The 20,579-nt window shown below is 42.8% G+C and overlaps 2 protein-coding genes across 9 annotated transcripts in view; one reads left to right on the top strand and one right to left on the bottom strand.

Moving 5' to 3' along the window:
• Positions 1–61: 61 nt before the first annotated feature.
• On the top strand, positions 62–16,902 carry MKRN2 (makorin ring finger protein 2). 3 transcript variants are annotated; one of them, XM_075762731.1, is made up of 9 exons: positions 62–232; positions 782–910; positions 2,461–2,639; positions 3,227–3,531; positions 5,018–5,232; positions 6,301–6,411; positions 8,503–8,647; positions 9,256–9,411; positions 16,554–16,902. In XM_075762731.1, exons 1-8 carry the CDS (start codon positions 207–209, stop codon positions 9,397–9,399), a joined length of 1,254 nt encoding a protein of 417 aa, XP_075618846.1. In that variant the 5' UTR covers positions 62–206; the 3' UTR covers positions 9,400–9,411; positions 16,554–16,902. The 3 variants fall into 3 exon arrangements, with proteins under 3 accessions (XP_075618846.1, XP_075618845.1, XP_075618844.1); XM_075762730.1 differs by lacking the exon at positions 16,554–16,902 and adding an exon at positions 9,836–10,131; XM_075762729.1 differs by lacking the exon at positions 16,554–16,902 and having other exon boundaries at positions 9,256–9,731.
• RAF1 (Raf-1 proto-oncogene, serine/threonine kinase) overlaps positions 12,903–20,579 on the bottom strand; it is a 79,388-nt gene continuing 71,711 nt past the window's right edge. For all 6 annotated transcript variants that reach the window (XM_075762719.1, XM_075762722.1, XM_075762720.1 and 3 more), the window contains 4 exons: positions 19,175–19,293; positions 16,913–17,044; positions 15,017–15,151; positions 12,903–14,067 (listed from right to left, as the gene is read on the bottom strand). In XM_075762719.1, the coding sequence (XP_075618834.1) occupies positions 13,927–14,067; positions 15,017–15,151; positions 16,913–17,044; positions 19,175–19,293 (527 nt within the window). In that variant the 3' untranslated portion in view covers positions 12,903–13,926. The remainder of the gene's footprint in view (positions 14,068–15,016; positions 15,152–16,912; positions 17,045–19,174; positions 19,294–20,579) is intronic.

Genomic DNA, 20,579 nt, shown 5'->3' with positions numbered 1-20,579 from the left:
CCGTGCTCCGGCCGAGCGGCGCTCTAGCCTGCGCCGCCGCACCTCTGTGGCGTGGCGCGGCGCGTCGGTAAATAGCGTCCGTGCGGGCCGGCGGGGGGGGGGCGGTGTTGCGGCCCCGCCTGGCTCCGCCCTTCCTCTCCGCGGCTGAGCGGAACCCCGGTGTGCGGCGCGGGGAGCCGGCCGGGGCGGGCCGGAGCGGAGCGAGGATGAGCACGAAGCAGGTGACGTGCAGGTGAGCGCCGCCGCTTCGGCCCGGCCCGGGGCCTGCCCGCCCCCCCCCCCCCCCCGCCCGGGGCCTGCCCGCCCCCCCCCCCCCCCCCGCCCGCACCGGCCTCTCGGGAGGGCCCCGGCTCCGCGGAGCCGCCTGGGGCCTGCTCACGGCGAGGGCAAGGTCGTGGAGGTCTCCCCGGCCCGGGCCTCCGTACCGTACCGGCCGCTGGGCCCGACGCGGCCCCCTCCCGCGGCACATGCGGGGGGAGCGCGTTTTCCTCCGCCTGGGGAAGCCCGGGCTCGGTTGTGCCCGCCGCTAAGGCGGTACGTGGCCGGGGGCGTCTCCCGGGAGGCGGCGGCAGCAGATGCTGTCCGGTGCCCGCGGCTGCCTGGGGCGGGGAGCGGGTGCAGGAGCTGGCGCGGTCCCTCGGGTGCTGCCTCCGAGCAGGGCCTGCCTTCTGAGGAGGGCTTGGACGGAAACGCTTTTCCAGGTCTCCTCCGGGAAGTGAAACCCTTCTTAGGCCCGTCTTTACAAAAGTGACTTCTCTGACCAGAAGTACTTCTCCCCCAGGTACTACGTGCAAGGAGTGTGCCGGGAGGGAAGCAAGTGTCTGTTCTCACATGATTTATCTACAAGCAAATCGTCTACTATCTGCAAGTACTACCAGAAGGGGCAGTGCGCCTATGGAACTCGGTGCAGGTAAAGGCCGGGCTCTTTTTGGAATTAGTGAGTTCAGAAGAACTGGGCATAACAATTGCGTGTGGTCAGCTTTAAACCCCGGGGAATCCAGGATCAAGATACGGAGGGAATGAAATAATATATTAAATAGGAGCTTTTTCTCCTTACGGATCCAATAGTATAGTTTCACTCTGTCTTGGCTTCAGCAATTATTTTACGCCGTAGAAATTAAACTTTAGGTTTCACATACGTTTTTCATCCAGTTCTTTCTATAGACCTGTTAAGTGCAAAACCCAGAGCCTGCCGCATCACGTGAAATAGCATTTGGCGGCGTGGTTGGCTTTCCACGTCACTGAGGTGGTGGCAGCGGGCAGTGTTTCGGCAGCGCTTCCCTCCGTTCTCCTCGTGCAGCTCGTAGCCTCCTTCCTGCAGATTCTAATGCACAATTTTGAGGACTTTCAATTCTGTCTTAGAGCAAAGTGCTTTTCTCATGCTCCCCAAGGTACTGCACCTTTTCCGGAAGTCTCCTGGTTAAAACTCGTTGAGCAGTGCTCTAGTAAACACTGCATTAGTTAACGCTGTTACGTTCCACCAGGGACGTGCTGCAGAGCAGCCCGTGGCTCCTTCGTGGAACAATTCTGGTCATGGGTGAGAAGCCCTGACAAGAACAGGGGGTCTCGCGGCGTTGCTGTGATTGCAGCGGCTTAGTCGTGTTTCCTTTGCTTAGTGCACGGCCCCAAACTTGGATCAGGAGATGGAACGTTAGTGATTTCTGCAGCTTCCCTTAGCTGCTCGCGTTGAATTAGTGCTGTGCGACGCTGCCGACGGCTGGGTTATTTGTGGGGGCAACGTCATACGCTGACTGGACTGTAACGACAGCTGCAAAGTGTGTTGCTGTTTTACTCCAGCTGTTTGGGGCACTTCGCACATCAGCGATGCGTGCACAGGGCACGTACGGGTCCTAAGTACGGCACCAGAAACAGATAGGGAGAATATGTTTGTTCCCATCAAAATATTCTAGCACTAAGGTACATCTGTGGCTTCGTTGGCCCAGCCTCTTTACTGCGCTGATTGTTTCCGCTCTGCTGCCGGAGCGTATTTCCATCGCTTTGCCGGATGTTTCCTATCCCATGTGCAAATGCTGCGTCGTCTCCTGCGGTGTGGGAGCATGGCGTCTAAGTCTGGCTGCCTGCGGGGGAAACAGAGATCGTGAAGTGTCACTGCGTCCTGCACAGCGTTTTGATGTTGCTGCTCTGAGAAATGCCAGCAAACCTGTTTGTGTGGGGGGATGATGAAGATCTAATTTAATATGCACGTGAATAATGTGCATCTTTCAGCTGTGCTGGGTGTCTCTGCAGAAGAAAATACAGGTGTGCTTTCAGACATCCATTTGTTGTGACTGAGAAACCTTTTAACGTGGCTTTGAAAGAGACTGAGCAGTTCAGTCAACTTCTCAGAACAATCCTAAAAAAAACAAAAAGTAGCTACCCAGTTTTATTTTGTTTAACTGTTCCTGCCACTGTGCCAAGTTTAGCCTTTATAACGCTTGTTCTGTCCTTTTCCTTTCGCAGGTACGATCACACTCGACTTCCCGCATCAGGGGCCGCAGCAGCCCCTGCGCCGCCTCCCCTCTCGTCGGCGGCGCTGCACAACCCTCGCCACCCTCCCGAGCACAGCGCGCCGATAATCAGGAGCAAACTGCACGAGACTGGCAAACGGGAGAAGAAGACGCTGGTGCTCAGGGACAGAAGTGAGTGGGAGCGGTGCGGTGCTCGTTCTGCCTGGTGCTTGACGGGAGTTAGGTAGTTTTCCTCCTTTTACTACCTGACTTTCCTGCACAGCCAGAGAGGTCAGACTTCCCACTCGATGAAGCCTCTTCCTGGAAACGCTTCTGCCTGCAGTACCTTTCAGTGACGCCAGCTAGCCAACTGGCTCTTCGCTCGGTGTTCCCTGAAGGATGGGCTTTGTTTTGGGGGGATTTTTGGGCACCCACCCACGCCTGACAGGCAGGGCAGAGGAGCTGAGCCGTGCTGAGGCCTGCACGCTGTTCCTGCCTGCTCTCACTGTTGCCCTCACGTAAAGTGGGAGAATTTTCTTATCCTATTTGTAACAAGAAAACAGCTGAAGAGACCTTGAAATTGGACTTTTGAGTAATTTATAAAAATTCTTGTGATTTGTGAGCAAAAGGGGCTTAGGGATGAGATTTCATTGAGAAGAAATTTTTTTTTTTTTTAAAAACAAAAACCTGGTAATCATTGGGAATAAAGTATATGGAGCTTCTCGTGTGGGTTTTGTGCAGTGTCCTGTATGGTTCATATTATGTTTCCATTTCCTTAGATCTGCGTGGCTTGAACGAAGACAAGCAGAAACCCAGTGCCACGAGCGATGTGGTGTGTTGCAGTGACCAAAACGATAATCTGGAAGCGAAGCCCCATTCGTATTTGGAAGCTATTTGCAGCGGACTGGAAGATCCGGTGGCTGGAAGCTCCTGTGCTGAAGGAGAGCAGCTGTGTCCTTACGCGGCAGCGGGAGCGTGCCACTTTGGAGATCGCTGCCTTTACCTCCACGGAGACGTGTGTGAGATCTGTGGATTGCAAGTGCTTCACCCTTTCGACCAAGAACAGAGGAAGGCTCACGAGATGGTAGTATTAACGTGAAATCCGTGTGAGATTTGTTTTGCTCGGTGCAAGACTTGGTTTGTTTGCCCTAAAAGCCAAAGACGTGTTGCGTAGAAGAGCTTGTTCTTCCGAAGAGCTTTTGTTTTATTGTTTATCTATAAAATGATTCTAAGAGTGGTCTGTTTGAGCATCTGGGGTTTAATTGGTAACGATGATGCAGATAGCCTTTTACAGCAACTTCTCGTTTTCCCATGTTGTCCTTATCGGAAACTTGTCCGCAGCCTTCTCCCAGAACACCCTAAAACTACCGGGAAAATGTCTTTTGTAGCTTACTTGACGTCTCAGTGGTGCGTTGTGTACATTGGAGGAGCGGAGTGGTGGGCTGCTGGTGCGTTCTAGCTGAGTCATCTCTTCGGAAGTCTCCTCTCGGTTGTGGCTGACTTCAGGGCAAGGTCAAGTAGGGACAGACCGAACAAAGTACAAAGATTTTGGAGCTGACCTTGAAGTAGTTCAGCTGGAAGGACTGGCTGAGGAATCCGTTGGGTAAAGATGGGCTCAAGGGGCAGCTCTTTTCTCTGCCTGGCTACCAGATTTGGGTCAGGGCTGGTCAGGAACAGGAGTTCTCAAGGCTGAGGAGCAGAAAGACCAGCAGAGTTAGTCATTCCTGAATCAGAAGTCTGTCTGGAGTAGAATCCAGGGGTTAACAACCTCAGGTTTTGTGCAGTCAGCACGCACTTGCAAAACGTGCTGGTGCAGGAGTTCTTGCTTCGCCGGGACCCTGTCAATCCCTGGCACGGTGTCCCGTCACTGCTGCTGTCAGGTGCTCAGCTCCGGAAGCAGAGGGGTGTGTTGGATGAGAATGTGCACTAGTCAAAATGTTCCTACTAATGTGGAATTATTTTGTGTCCTTTTTTATTATTATTATAAAGTATTTTAATTTTATTTTACCTGTCAAGTCCTGAGAACTTTGAAAAGAGGTAAAACTATGCAGGTATAACCACCAGCTCACCTTGTAATGCTGAGGGAGTGTAAATCGGTTATTGATCATCATAACCAGGATATTGTGGTGAGAAGCGCTGTAGGAAAGCCTGTAATAAAGACTAATTCCTTAGCTGGGGTAAAGCTTAGTATCCGGGGAATGAGTGTGGCCTTAATGATACGCAGAGTAACGTCTCGAGTGTGGCACCCATTCTGAACCCTGAAGTGGTGGGTTTAGGGGTATTTGAAGCATCACGTTGTGCGATACCTGTTCCATGACAGATCTGGAAAGGTGTAAACTAAGAGTGTTCGGGCAGCCTTACTTCTGATACTCCTCAAGCTGCAGAGAACATTGAAGGGCTGAAATGTGTGATTGAATTTAATGTTTTTTAAAATAAATGATGACAATGAAGGCTAGGAATGATGCTTTTCATCAGCATCCCATGTTTTTCCTGTAATAGGTCCCTTTTGTTTTACAAGGAACGGGCTGATACGGGGGCTGCAATAACCAATGCCGTCTCTCCTGTGACAGATGTGCATGGCGACGTTTGAGCATGACATGGAGAAGGCCTTTGCCTTTCAGGCGAGTCAGGACAAAGTCTGCAGTATCTGCATGGAAGTGGTGTATGAGAAACCGTCAGCCTCCGAGAGGAGGTTTGGGATCCTTTCCAACTGCAATCACACGTACTGCTTGTCTTGCATCCGGCAGTGGAGATGTGCCAAGCAGTTTGAGAACCCGATTATAAAGTAAGTTGATGTTAACCAGAGCCTCTTCTCTGTGGCCTGCGTTGGTGAGATGAGCGGAGACCTTGTTATCCTGTGCTCTTCAGTCACCTCTGTCCAAAAACAGTTAACTCCTTTTTTTCTATGTATGTGCTTAATTACTGGATTTTTCTCTCAATTATAGCTTACTCGAGCTAATTGTCCCACTAATCACAGATTTATCTGTATCTGAGTAAATGCCTTAATCTTCTAGCTCTATTAAAAATGTATTCCAAACATGCTCCTCCTCAGATGAGAGAATTTAAACCATCTAATTAGGGCAATTTCCTTTTTTGAGCATCTCTTTGAAAACTCTCTCAAGTAACAAGCATGCTGGGGAAAGGGTGGGAAATATTTTCAGTCTTCTGCCAAAATAGACTTTTCTGCACAACTGCCATCATAAATTTAATTGAATTGAAGCTCATTAGGATGTAACCTGTATTGGAGTCGAGCTTCTGTTGGACAGGTACTGAGACATTCTGCCTACAGTAGGGACCGTGAGCTGGGTTTTTTTTCAGAAACAGTGCCCTGGAATCCATTCTGAGTGTGGATTAAATCTAATACACATTCTTCAAATGTGTTTTTCACATTTCTTCATAATGGTGAACATACTGATTGTTGCAAAGTTTATCTAAAGAAAAGTCAGATCACACTTCAAAAGCTTAGAGACCTTCCTTTGTCTTTTTTCAACTGGTTTGGCTTTCGCCACGTGGGAGCCGCACTGCTTGCGTAACAGATACGGTTTACTTCTTCGTGTTGGGATTAGCAAATGCAGTTTACCTCTGCGTACTGAGGAAATACCTGTTATTTTTGTTTAAGTCTAGAAACAAACGCAAGGTAGAGCAAGCCCTGACTGCACTGAATTGGATTCTTTCAACTGAAACTAATAACCAGTGTGCGCATGTGCTGTACTAACGTGTGAGGAGGTGTCTGCTGCTTCGGTGTGACGAACCATTTCCCTTTCCCTTGGGGCACTGCTGTTTCTGGCAAATTTATCGAGGGGTGTCACTCTTGGAAAGTAACAGCATCACTGGTTTGTCTTGATCCATTAAGGTCTTGCCCGGAGTGCCGTGTGATATCCGAGTTTGTCATTCCAAGTGCGTATTGGGTGGAAGACCAGGAGAAGAAAAACGAGCTGATTGAAGCATTCAAGCAGGGAGTGGGGTAAGTTCAGTAACCGCAAACACTGTTTACATTGTCCTTGCGACAGATACGCTAAGACTTAGTCAATCAAAGTGCCTGTATTTTTAAACTGTATGTAATTACAAACCATTCTACAGCGAACTCTTAATCTCTGTTAATGCTTTTATTTAACTTTGCAACTGCCACAAAAGGGTCTGTAATGTAATTATAGATCAGAAATTATTCAAAACTTGCTCTGAAATGTTGAAGCTATTTCAGTTCACTTGCCGAAATTGGCTTAATGCGTTTTCTGTTGATCCCTTAGACGTGATTGCCTGGAAGGTTGTCAGTTACTGAGGAACACAAATAGGGAAGGAAAATGTAATAGTCTCTTGAAATACGAGATAAAAATTCACGGGGCTTTTGTAATGTCTCCTGGGAATGGAAAATAGTAAATGACTGTGTTCCTTTTATTGTCTAATAACGATTTGCCTGGTGCTTGGAGCGCTGGGAGCAGCCTGCCAAGGAGTAGTTCTACAGCAGTGTTGCAGAGCTGTGCTCGCCCGGAAGGTGTAAGGGTTGTGCCGTTCACAGAGCAGTAGGACACCATTACTCACCCTTTCTAAGGTAAATGGGCAGAGCTGTGCTTGGCCCATGGGAGCGATGAAGGTTGTGCAGCTTTATTCTGTGATGTGCGCCAACCTTTAAACATGCCCTTTGGAGGACAGAAAAAATTAAATCTGTGTGTCGCTTTTTCAGCTGCTTGGGGAGCTCTAAGCCTCTGAAGTCCTGTTATAACACAGCAGAATGAAAGCAGCACTACGTTAAATGTTTAATCCAGCACCTTGTCTTGTTTTATCTTATAGTCAGGCAAAGTATCTGAATAAAATTAATCACTTTACATGGAGGTTCTTCAGCTAAGGTTTGTGTTCAAGACCCTGTTGCTGTTTTGGTTTTTCATTGTGGTTCATAAGGACTTTGAGTTGAGGGTAGTAAGTTGTGCTGAAAAGCCTCAGGTTAACGCAGCTCTGTGTGGGCATGTTCTGAGCAGGGTAAGCTTTGTGTTCCTGGAGTAGCGTTGGAAGTCGGGTTTGGTTCTTGTCAACCTGTTGTATAGAAGAGAACGCAAAAGGGGTTTTCGCGTAGGTGCTCAGCTAAGACAAATACCGTGTGTGTTGTAGATAAAACTGTCTCTGGTACAGAAATTCTATGGCTCTGCCTCTTGGCAGTCAGTTTAACTTGTGGTTTTAGTATTGCACAGAATGAAAAAATGCTAATAAAGTGGAGTCTAAGCTAAAAGCGCAGAGGCTGTGCCAGCACAAATCCATTCCAATTTATATGCCAGCGCAGGACAAAAAAAGTCAGACCTAGAACCCTGGAAGTCACAGCCCACTTGAGTCCTAAACCAGGACAAATTCATTCGCTTTTGATGCACTGCCTGCTTTGGGGGGGTTTGGTGGTCTGGGGTTGTTTTGTTATTCTTGAGCTTTCTTCTCCATTGAGTTGCTATTTGATAGGCTGTAGCTATGTCTTAGGGACCAGTTTCGTCACTATTTGCATATTATAAGTTCAATTGCATTTGCAATTGTAGTTTCCTCTTCAGCTCATTGTAGCCCAATCCTGCGCTGCCCCCTCCCAGTACTGCTGTACTGGTGCTGTACAGAACACCTTTATAAAAACAGCTACAACAGTGGGGTTGAAGAACAAAGCTGATGGAAGCTTAAATTAATGAAGTATTGTCGTAGAACTTCCACAGGAGACAATGAGAGGAACTGGTTCATAAAAATGTAGTGGTAGAAAATACAGGGGAGGAATGTTGCCAGAAAAATGGTAGCGGATTTGTTCATTATGATGAAAATGCACACGTAGGGTGGATGAGTCTCTGAACATCTTTCACTTTCTATGTCTTAAGGTAGTTTAAATTTTTTGACTTACAATGCTGTTCTTTTCTGTATTTCTTTGTTTGCTTTTAATAAGCTTTCCTATCCCTTTTGACTGCCCTCAGTTAGGGAAGGGGAGACAGAGCAGTACTCCGCATCACTGACAAAGGATGAGATAAGCAGCTATGGAGAGGCAACTCTGTCTGCTTCCTCACTAGCTGAAGGCACTAACTCTCTCTTCTAATTAAATCAGGAAAAAGCCCTGCAAGTACTTTGAACAAGGGAAAGGAACCTGCCCGTTTGGTGGGAAGTGTCTTTACCTTCACGCTTACCCAGATGGGACGCGAGCTGAACCTGAAAAACCACGGAAACAGCTCAGCTCTGAGGGGACTGTGCGGGTAAGGGAACGCTCCAGTCGAGTTAATTAGTTTTGAAGGTGAAGTGCAGTACTTCACTGTTCTGTACCACACGTGGCCTTGGTGAAGCAAAGCAAGCAGCCCTCAGCTTTCCTTGAGGCACAGGTTTGTTGGTAGGGAAAGGAGACGGCACCTTTCATTTAATAGCAAACATTTATTATCATTTCATTTTTTTCAACCAGTCCTTCTCCTGGCAAACCTTTCTTCAAAGGAATTCTGCCCTTAAAGCTTCCACCTACAGTATTAAAAACTTGCCTCACGTGCCTGCATACGGCCAGTAAGACCAGCTAAAAAGGTTAACACCTTCTCAAAACCCCCTGCCTGGGCAAGGCAGGGCTCCTCCTGTCGCACAGATACGGCTCCTTCATGCGGGCTACATGGACCTCACGGTATTCCTACTGCAACACAAAAGAGAGCGCTTGTCACTTGGAATTTCACAGCAGGTGGTGCCGAGACTGTTAGTAAATCCTGCATTTACTAGAATCTCAACTTCTGACTTCTTTTGAATGAAAAGACTGATAAGGGAAAATACTTTGGTGGAAATGTGGCCAGTACTGGTTCATGCTCAGTCAGATTTTCTTCTTTTCCAGTTCTTCAATTCTGTTCGTCTGTGGGACTTCATTGAAGACAGAGAAAGTAGGACTGTGACCAGCACGGATGACGAAGTAACAGAGCTTGGAGAACTTTTCATGCATCTTTCTGGGGCTGATGAGGATTCTGCTACTTCTCAATAAAGAGAACTCAAGGTGCTTTTGGCTGTAGCAATGTAGCTATTTATTTAGCGATGCTTTGACTTTACAGCACGGTTAGAATGAATGTGGCCTGTGGTTTCCTTGTGCTGGTAAAGTCCTGGTAAAGTTTTCAGATAGTTTTTGTATGGCAACAAAAATACTAAAATATATTAAAAAAGTTAAATTGATTGCATGGAAAAAAATCCCTTAATCCCAAGAGGGTTTTCTCCCTCTTTGGCCTGACACGTGCTGTCCTGTGAGCTGCGTGGTAGTGTAAATACAGCTCCTCTCTTACCATTTAAAGCTGAAGCTGGTAAAAACTGTTGCTAAATCTATTTTGGGTGCTTTTTTTTTTTTTTTTAACTAAATCAACTAAGTATCTATTTATAAAAACCCACTGGGAGGAACAGTAAGTGTAGCTTTTTCTTCCTCAAAAAAGGAGATTTAAGAACTAATACACCATACCTCAGAGTAGTACCTGCAGTTGAGAGTCAAGTTGACTGTATCCTTGCAGTGAGTGTTCCAGCAGCGGGACCTGGACGCTGCCTGGCTCTCAACGACCGCGTGAGTGACGTTCCTACCCTTGTTTTAAAACACCTGACGTGTGCAGTGGCAGGGAGTGTCTCGCAGAACACCTGTTGTAAAGCAAATATGACTGTACTGGTGAATATCTTCAGGCAAAGCAATGCTGGGGTCACTGCATACAGCTAAATTAAACTTACAGCACAAACAGGATTTTGGAAACTGTGTGATGAGAGTAAGTAGTTACTTCCAGTAGTCACTACAACAGTAATAGTTACGTTTTTTGTTCAATTTAATTAGTTCAAAGGGATTTAACTGGAAGGGAAACCTTGATTCAGTTAAATGAAGTAGCCAAAATTAAAATGAAGTAACTAAATGATTTTCTGATCTCCTTATTGACAGTGATCTTAGAGTTTGCAACTACAGAACAGAAATAATTTCAGGTACAGAAGAAACAATTAGTTTTAACTACTGCTTTTCTTAACTAGACCGTGTGGCTGGTAGATCCATACCTCTAGCAGCAGTGAGACCCACTTTCCCTGGAGCTCCCCCTCTCCGGTTGCAGATACCCTTACTAAAAGTGCAGGCAGACATTCACAGTTTTTGCGATTTGATTGTGAAATTTGATACAAGAAGTTAATTCTGCTAAGTCATTTGTATTAACTTTGCAGTTAAACTAAAAACTCAGCCCAGACACAACTGAAATGGCTACTGATTAACACAGCATCGAAACACTCGAGTACAAGCAGCGTTTTCTCACGCGCACTCAGCATACGATCCTAACGTAAGCAGAGGGCCGATCTAACCGACGGCTGGAGGATAAGGCTGCGGCCCCTTCAGAGGCTGCTTGTCTGTAAAGACTCGAGCATTTCGGAAAGTGTGATTGTTGAGACAACAGAAATTATTTGTATTGTGAAGCAAAGTATATTTGGAGACGCTTGTGCAAAACCCTTACATCAGCAGAGCAAATAGGGCGCTGCTTTGAGGGTTAGTAACTGCGCTCTGGGTCACTGCTGTAAAGCAAACAGCAGGAACCTTAATCTGGGATTTAAACATTTTTAAACAACACCAAATTAGTGACTCCAGGATTATCTGCTTCAACTATCGGTTGGCATTTCTGGGTCAAAACTGAAGCTGGGAAAGGTTCTGGATGGAAATACGCATTTCTGTGAGGGTTCCAAAAGAAGGGGGAGCGCTCCTCCCATCGCTGCTGGCCAACACTTCCCTCAAGTTGAACACACGCATTTTGCTCTCTGTTCTGACCCAGGAAATGTAACTTTTCCATGCTTACTTCCCCCTAAAGTTAACCTTTAACAATGCTTACTGCAAAGCTGGGCCTACAAAACCTTGTCAGGATCTGTAACCACCTACTTGTCAGCTTCTTTTTTAAAACTGGCATGTGAAGGTCTTACTCTAGGAAGTCCTATTAATTACAAAGGTGAAGGCAAATAAAGTATCACTGACAGAGATGTGGTACTCCAAGCGGAAGGTTATAGAGCACTTGCCCAGGCACACTTTCTACCGCAAAATACTTAAACAAACAGCCCTTAGACCCCCTGCTCAAGCTTGTTTCTAGCTCGTCTTGCACATTTTTTTCCAGAGAGAAATTCAGAAATAAAATATACCCAAAAAAAGTCAATGGAGAAGATGTTCGTTACCTTAAACGACATTCCTGATTTACTTTACCCCAAGAAGACATAAACCAGGTAACAGTAGTCTGAAATGAAAAAGCTGATAACTTGTTTTTCAAAGCTACCTAGGGACAGCATAAACAGAAGTTTTCATATAAGAGCAGTAAGACTTAGAAACTCAGATCTTCTAAATTCTTCACTTAGCAGCTTTCATCTAATTTGACATCAAGTGCTGGTCAAAAGAAGCCTATTTATCAAAAATACTTTAGTTTTTCAAGAAACATATAACCTGTTTTAAAAATGGAAGTTAATGGTTTCTTTTTGGAAATTAGAGCTAAAGTAAAAGCAGCTTACCATTTCTCTTTTTTTCCCCTTAAACTTATTATAATGAAGGTAGAAGGAGAGGTAAGTGACATTTAGAGAGGGCTGCAGTTAAAATACCAAGAATATTATTAAAAAAAACATGCGGAACTATATGGAACAGTTTACTTCAGCCCTCAGTTTACTTTTTAACAAGCCAATTTTATGTTCCTCCTGCTCAGTTACCACCTAAGGATTAATATTCGACCCTTCTTAGAATGTTATACAATACTCAGAAAATAAAACCTAGGTGGTTTGTCCTCAAAGTATGTGTCTGACTTACCGTGCTTCAAGCTCCTCTCCCCTTTTGCTTTGCGGGCATTTTGCTTGCTGCAAGTAAGAAGCTGAAATGGCTAGGTGGACGTGCCAGGCAGTTGAGTTGCACATGTGAGGTGTCAAAATTCACAGCAAAAGTATTTTGCCAAACAAATTTTAGGCCGCTGTTTAGATTGAGGTAACAGTGGTTACAGACACCTCACCTCCTCACTCGGCAGTGTGCTCATGCTGATCCATATGCACAGAGAAAGACACCAAATCCCAAGCTTCCATTCTAAGAATGGAAACTTGGCTTCCATTCTTTCCCTAACGACGTATTGAAACAGAATGCTGTATAAAAAATAATTTCTTAGATTAAACCACCTAATTTTTGTCATCTGCGGAGTTCAGCCAAGACAAACACTCACTTCTACATAACTAACAGGTTCACGGAAGATAAAATGCAGAGCAGAAGTGGTGCAGTTAAAGAGCTTGGTAGTACATCAGTGGAGGTATCTGAGTAAGTACATGCTGCAGTAGAATAAAAAACATATTGCAAAGAATGTGATTGGAAACTACAGGTCATCATATCAAGTGTGTTTTTACTTAACTGCTATTACCTATCCCAGTAATGTTTTAGAAATTATTCAGAACGTCATTTTCTGAGTTTTTCTAATCTAGATGTACCTGTCAGAACTACGGATTACTACATTAAATGATGACATTGAATCTTAAACCTAAAATTTAATTTATTTTATTAAAATAAGATAATCAGAGGAACCTTGGCTTACAATAAATGCATTTTCTCAGGAGCAATAAAAACAAAATTAAAACCCAAATCAGCAAGAAAAACTGTATATGCTCAGTTTCCTCTTGATAGTGCATCTCTTGGACGACAGCTTCAGATGGGACAAAGACTACGCTCATTCTGCAGAAGTATACGGATAATGTTAATTAGCCTTTTCTCAGCCACAAAAGCCTGTCTTTCCGCACTTACCACCTCATTGGGCTGCAAGAAACAAGTCAATAGTACCAAAGTAAGCTGCTTAAGTTACTGAAGATGACCGTAGCAAGACTGGCTAGCTTCCTTCTCTGAGCAGTACAGTTCAGAATATATTCCATTCTTTTGCAAGAGTTTTTCTTCTATGTGCAAAACTATTGCAAACCTATTCTGTGTTGAATTAGCATTTTAACTTAGTTCATTGGCTTGACGAAAGCTCTTGGGCAGGAGCCGATTTCCAGAAAGTTGCTTTTTTTTCCCTCTTCCCTCAGTCTTGTTTGCAGATAACCCATTTCAGGGAAAACTCCCCCAGCCTGAAGTGGCATATGGCACAGGGCAATCGAGGAGCACCGTAACGCATCGTCTTTCCTCAAATGCTGAGGCAAGCCATCCTCACTGTAAAAAAAATGCCGATTTATCAACAGATCCAAATCAATCCAGAAACACTGCCAAAGAAACATCCATCGCTTCTGTGTAGGGGAAAAAATAAGGCTCAAGTGCATCTATTAAAAAAATAGTAATAGATCTCTTGATTTATAGTCTGTTAACTATCCCAGTAAAAGAAACTGTAGAAAAAGGCAATGTGGAGCTGTGTCCCTGCAGGGTAAGGACCGCAGAAATCCTTAGCAGCTTGTTCTTAAAACTGGGACGCAGATAATCCTGCTGGCACTGATCCTGTACGCTGAGGCATTAAAAGCACAACTTCTGTTACTTCTGTTCCTTTCCCATCACTGGAGAGAACAAGGGAAGGGGAGCATGATCCTAAAACACGGGTAGTCTCGTGGATGTTAATGTGCATGAATTTATGTCCTCTGTGTGGGCAGCACGATGCAGAGATGGTTCAGAAGCGCTCCGGTTGATTTTGGGTAGAGAATGTTGCAACAGTTCAATGGACGACAGTATCTGAGGGAAACACATCAAATTAAAAGAAGGCTTCTAGGACAAGCAGCTCCTTCTAATTAAGTCTTAAGCCTTCATTTACTATAGCTTTAAGAGCAACACTGTACTGTGCAGAGGCACTGAGAACACCACTCTGGGAATACTCCAGTTTGAGTAATCAAACTGCCATACAGTTTCCTTGCTATGAGGAGTCTCAGTGAGTTTCAGAGGATGGGAGGATACTTTTCATTAGTTCACAGACATTGTGATCAATTAACAAGCACCTACGCAGTTCTCCAAGTCACAGGGAAGGAATTGCATCTTCTGCCTACCAGTCTGTTTACAAAACAACATTCAGAAAGAACTTTTTAAACAACAAAAGTTATACTAGATTGTAACAGCAAGAAGTTATTTTTCCAAAATTTGTTGACACTTAATTCCAGCTATTTAATAAGAAAGTACCTTCATCATCCTCATAGTGACAGGAAAAGGTAAAGTAGCCTTTGTAAACATAGCAAAAATTGCTACATTATTTTACATCCCCCAGTGGATTTTGTTTGCTCATTCATAGTTGTGGGGAAGGAAAGGAGGAACGGTGTCTCGTTTCCCTCACACCTACACTAAAATTAAATGTAGCTACAAAGACAGATTTGAATTTTTCTGTGGTTGGGGGGGGGTGTTGCCTATCTAAAATGGGTCAGCTGTTGAAAGCAACTTGCTCTAGTGTTAGTCTAACACTGCTTCAGTCTGCTTGTGTAGTATTTTTTAATGACCTTTCCAGGAACTGCGTACAATCAGATGTACGAACTGCTTAAGGGAGGTAGGTTATGAAAAATGCACATATGAATAAAGACAAAAATAGGAAGCAGGCTGCACTTTATAGAAATCAAAACTTGTAGCTATGTAGAATGTTTTGTGTGCTAATGGCTATTTATAAAATACTTTTAAACTTATATGCAGAAAACACACTTACTTGTGGAAACAGAGGTCGTTCTTCCCTAACTTTCTTCAAACAATCTGCTACGAGCCTCTTCATTGCTTTGGGGCAGTTCTTGTACAGTTTACTGAGGTCTGGAGAAGCATACCCTCGGCCAACCATGAAAATAATCTGAAAAAGAACAAGCAAACAGCAGAAAACCAAAGTTGTAAGAGTTGTTTCACTGGTTGATAGCTTTAACGTCCCAAAGTGATTAAACACACCCAAAGGCACACACACCAGCAGAGCCTGGCAGATTTGTCCAAATTAGTTAATGGAAACAAGGGCCCTGCTTTTGCTTAACATAGGGCATGATTAAATCAGAACGACACTCTGGTTTGTAACGCTCAGCCAGTGAAGGAACAGACTAGGACATACTACATGACATGGCAATTTCCTTCAACTGCAGGCTGCAGCGAGAGCTGAGCCTCCGTCTGAGCAGTTCCAAGCCGCCAGCCAGCCTGGCACAACAGCTTCAGCCCTCAGCAGAACTGTATTTCCAGGTATCTCTGCAAAACGTGTTGCAAAAGGAGACATAACAGCTAGCAAGCTGAAAGAGACCATTCGAACTACTCATAACTAATGCAGCAAAAAAGGAAATGGAGTTTGGTTTGTTTCAAGACAAACAATAAAAGACATTATTAGTGCTAGAAAATACATTTTCTGCTTTAGTCCAAGTTAATATGGTCACTGTTTAGGATTTTCATCAGACTTCCAGTAACCTTATTAGTTGACTATATAGTATTGCTAAGACTATTATCTGGTACAGTGGTGGTAGGTTTGGTTGGTTGAGGGGAGTTTGTTTGAGGGTTTTTTGGGGGGGCAGGAGGGGTACACAGAACTAACTGCTATTGGTTCTTTTTTCTACTAATATCCTCTCGGGGCGGTGGGTGGGGAAAGGTCACTATAATGTTGCCAAAACAAGGTCTCAGTGTTGTTCTCCAGGAAATATTCTATCCCTCCCCAGAAAACTTCCCTGAAGGTCAAGTGTTACATGTTTTGCGACAGTAACCACTATTAAAGCTTGCATATAATTTCAGTATTATGAATTAAAATACATTCCAATATCCCAATCTGTAGACAACCTTAAAAATAAGAAAAAACTTCCTTAACAGAACTGGTCTCTTCTACTTGAATACAGACTATGTAACACAATAGGGGATAAAATCCAGTAGTTTGTCCCCATACACACACTTTTCTCATAAGCTCTTAATTTAAAAAAAAAAAAAAAAAAAGCCAACAAAAAACACAAACCACAACTGAGGATCAGCAAAACAGAGATCATAAAGATCTAACAGTGTTAAGTTCATGCCCTGCAGAACAAGTGAGCTCTACACTTTGCTAAGCCAGAAAAAAACATTCATGTAAAGAGAAGAGTGGAGGTGTCTGTCCTTAATGTGTGTTTTTATAAGTATTGGTTAACCGACTGGTAAGAATACAACTTAGTAACGGCTACACCACACAAACTAACATGGAACTAACATAAACAATACTAAAAGGTTTGATAATAGCCAGCATTTTTTTTTTCACTTAGTAAAAAGCACAGAATCCAATCTTGCTGATAGAAGAACAGCATATTTAACATCAAAAGGGAAATTTCACATAACCACAAATACATAAACCAAGATTTTACTGACGTAGCAAAAGCTTTAGCCTATGAACAAATTAACAGGGCGCTTAAAATGTTTATAAAAAGAATATTTGTTTCTTTGAGTAACTGTCACTGTCAATATTTAAGTAAACATGCAATTAAACATTAACTGCTGAAACAAATCATGTTGTAAAGAAAATTTTGATTCTTGTTTTGCATTTGTCTTTATCTTACATTTGTTGAGGACAACAAAATGTACTATGCCCAGAAATAAAATGCAATATTCAAAGAATGTTTCTTACCTGATCTCGGTTGTTTATGTGGGAATATGGCAACTCCCCTGTCATTAGTTCATATAATACTATTCCATAGGAGTAGACATCTGACTGAAAACTAAATGGGTTACTATCCTGCATCCGTATCACTTCTGGTGCCTGTCGAAGGAGGAAAAAAGAATCAAATTATGAGCAATATTAATAGAACTTAGAAACAGAAAGGACAAGAGAAGGGGAAAATATTTGGAAAGCCGAGAGAGTAAGCTCAACTAAAAATGAGTGAACAAAGGATACCTCAAAACCTTTGATAAATTTTACCTAAGGCTCTGGAAAAGTTCAGGCAGTGCTACTCTACATTTTATTAAAAAAAAAATCAGTACAATTAAGAGTAAACAAAAAAGCAATGCTTTAATCCAACGATCATTTTACCATTAGAAAAATTATTACTATTCCGATCTGCAATTTTACTGACTTTGTTACATCTTACGTACAACTGAGCCTGAGCCTCTCGCTATCGGCTCTTAAACAGGTATCCGTGTTAAAGACCATTCTCGCATCTTTGCAAAGCAAAGGAAAATTATGAAGCTAAAGAACTTAAAGTTGAATGACTTAATAAAACAAGACATAAACCATCAAAATACCTTTCCTGTTGACTAAGAGTTTTTTCCCCTAAAGATGACCCTCAGAATTACTGAGCAAAGTACTAGTTAAAGTACAACAGTCAACATCAAAAACCCAGTAAGAGATTTTATCAACTTTCAAGGAAGCAGAATCAACCTCCCCTTCTACGTAATGACAATTCAGCAAAGATGGTCTAATAAATGATTAAATGACAAAAAAATCTGCAAAGAGCAAAAGTGCAGGGTTTTTTCCAAGATCTGTTTCATAGGCATACCATTAGGTAAGTTAGTTTTAAATCCTTTTACGAAAAGCTGTAAAAAACTTTGGCTTTTTGCGTATTTTTTTAAAAGAAAAAACTGTTTCTGTTTTTGTAACTGTTTCAGGTGATTTGAAATAGGCAAAATAGGCTAGCTTAATAATAAAGAATAATTTTTAAAAGGGAAAACCTGTTTTAAGTAACACCTGCAGTTCATTCAGGCTAAATATCAAAAGATTTAAAATGTACTAATATGTAGCATTCAACAAGTCATTTTTATTTGGTTACATTTCCCTTAAGTACATGCCACACATGTTGCTGCATGCCCTGTCCTGGGAGCTAGAAAATATTGATCAGTCTACATGCAAAAAGTAAACTGCACAGTATTAACAAAAATGGGTGAAGTGAAACATCAACAAAATATTTGAGTGCTAAATAAGACATTCTTGCATAATTTTAATGATGCTTTTTAACCTGGTAACAGGCACTGTTCCACTTTTTCTATTTACTTTATGAAATCCCACATTTGAAAAGTTACTAAATAGATTTTCTCCAGGTGATTTTTGGAAGGAAAATTGTGGAACTGCCTTTTAAGTTCCGGCAGAAGTTAAACATAAAGGTGATTGTTGGGAACGTCCTCTCAGACAAGGACTTTGCAGTACCGCTTCCAAAAGAAACTCCATAAATTTTCCAGTAGAACTTGAGAACTTTGGTACCTGAGCTGACATTCATCCGCTATGGTTCTGAGCTGCCTCAAAACCTACCGTGTCTCTCTGGTGCAGGGTAAGGAGCAGCAGTGGGCCCAGCAGCAATGTCTTGGTATATATGAAACGTCTTACTGCAGTACCAAAGATGAATTGCGCTCATTCCCGTACTTCCAGAAGCATTCCCTATCCTGTCCCCTGTCCCTGCCAAAGCTGCCAAACGTGTGATCAGTGAGCGTGTGCGAGAAGGGATGTTGCTGAGTCCCAAGCAGGGAGCAGGGGAAGAAGAGGCCGCGATGAAGAACATAGAGAAAGACAGGGTCTCGCCGATCCCACGAAGCCACCATTAAGCAGATGAAAGCTTGCTCTCCCTGAGAGAAGCCCATTTGGGGAAAGGCAGGATTACGGCAGGAGAACGGCTCTCCTCTTCCCTCCAACAGCTCCCTGCAGTTCCACTGGCAGCCCTAAATATTTAAAATAACTCCAACTATCAAAAGGAGAATCTTTAGGTGGATGGTGTCTACTTTGGACAATTAAGCACTCCAGCACTTAATTCTTCAATTTTAACTGGAATAAAAGTCTACACAGTACTAACAGCATGTGTTGATTCATTTAGATTTAAAGCTCTAAAATAGCATTCAGCTGACAAGGACATACACTGACAGAACGAAAGGCAGCTATTTAAGAGCAGTGAAACGTTCCGCTCACCATCCACAAGATTGAACCAGTGGGCTGTTCCACTTGTTGAGATCCACTCCACCTGGATTTTACAGTTGCCAGACCAAAGTCTCCTATTTTCACTGTGAGGCCTTCGTGAAGAAATATATCTGAACATTTGTTAAAGAAATTCTGTAGAAAACTTTAAACAATTCTGAATTTTCTGACATGATTACAAAGGGTCTGGTTGGGTTGTCACAAACACAAGCCAACTATCCAAGAAGTTTGCCGATTTTTTTTTTTAAACCTGCTACGAGTTGTATCATAAACAGAGGAAAAGTCATTTTATGGCATCCATATTTACAGAGTTAACTTTTAAGACTAAACGAGACCAGATGTTTCAGCACTATTTGTACATTTATGGTGAGTTAGGACAGAAATCAACTGTGTTAGTTAACATCAATGACTCAGGTGCGTACATAACTGGTGTCAAAAGACACATAGGGAAACAACACAGAAGTCATCACAACTCAAAAAAGAAAACTAAGAAAAAACAATTAGAAGTAGAGACAAATATCAAAATAAAATCTATTTACATACCGCTTTCTGGCCGGTCTCCTGAGATTTAACTATGATTGAACTATTTCAACTGGAAATACACACATCCCTACTATTTGTAATCTATCTACTTAATAGATTTGTCTGCTAAGATTGATAGGTAGCACTTTCTTTGTTGAGGTTATTTTAAGAAGATATAATTTTACAATTTCATTTAAGAATGTTTTAAGTTCAAAAAGATGATTCAGAAATATAAACATGACAGACGTCTAGTTCTCATTTTCATGTCAGGAGAAGAGTTAATTTATTTCACAAAAACGGTCATCATTATCAGGAATCACAAACTCCTGATCTCCTATTACTAAAATGATTATTTTTCTAGCTGAACTGAAAATGGGAATCCCCTTACATTAAAGAACTACAGAATCAGGCGTGGTTTTTTATGATGACATTTGCAAAACATTCTGTTCATGTTTTATGAAAGGAAGTTAAAATTTATACTGCTAACTCAACGGATGCTGCTCTTGGCAATTTCAAGGGTAAAAGACATCAGTTCACAACATTTTTACCCCGTATGCATTAGTACATTTGTATTTTTGCAAGAAATACGGTGGTAAAAGGCTGCCTTTTCTTGAAGTAAATTCTTAAAGTAAGAATTTTGGCTTAATTTCATCCAGTCATGTGAAGTTGTTTTAAATTAATTAAAAATATATGGGAAACAGTAACAAAACCAAGTGTGCACACGTACATGAGCATGCACATGCACACATATCTCCGGTCAAGTAAGGAGTGCAGCTTCTCACCAATACAGCATTTGGGTAACAGAGAATCGCATCAACATCAGTTAAGTAAAATAAGACGCTTTTGGAGCACAACTGTTGCACATCTTTTTTTCATC

This window comes from Balearica regulorum, chromosome 10, assembly GCF_011004875.1.
Source record: "Balearica regulorum gibbericeps isolate bBalReg1 chromosome 10, bBalReg1.pri, whole genome shotgun sequence".
In the NCBI taxonomy this organism is placed as follows: domain Eukaryota; kingdom Metazoa; phylum Chordata; class Aves; order Gruiformes; family Gruidae; genus Balearica; species Balearica regulorum.
This window is presented reverse-complemented; position numbering and strand designations above follow the sequence as displayed.

Excerpts from the sequence above, each read along its gene's own strand:
- MKRN2 (XM_075762731.1), top strand. The coding sequence starts at position 207 with ATGAGCACGAAGCAGGTGACGTGCAG. Across the intron at positions 911-2,460 it reads GCCTATGGAACTCGGTGCAG|GTACGATCACACTCGACTTC; the intron begins GTAAAGGCCGGG and ends TTCCTTTCGCAG. Across the intron at positions 8,648-9,255 it reads GCTCTGAGGGGACTGTGCGG|TTCTTCAATTCTGTTCGTCT; the intron begins GTAAGGGAACGC and ends CTTCTTTTCCAG.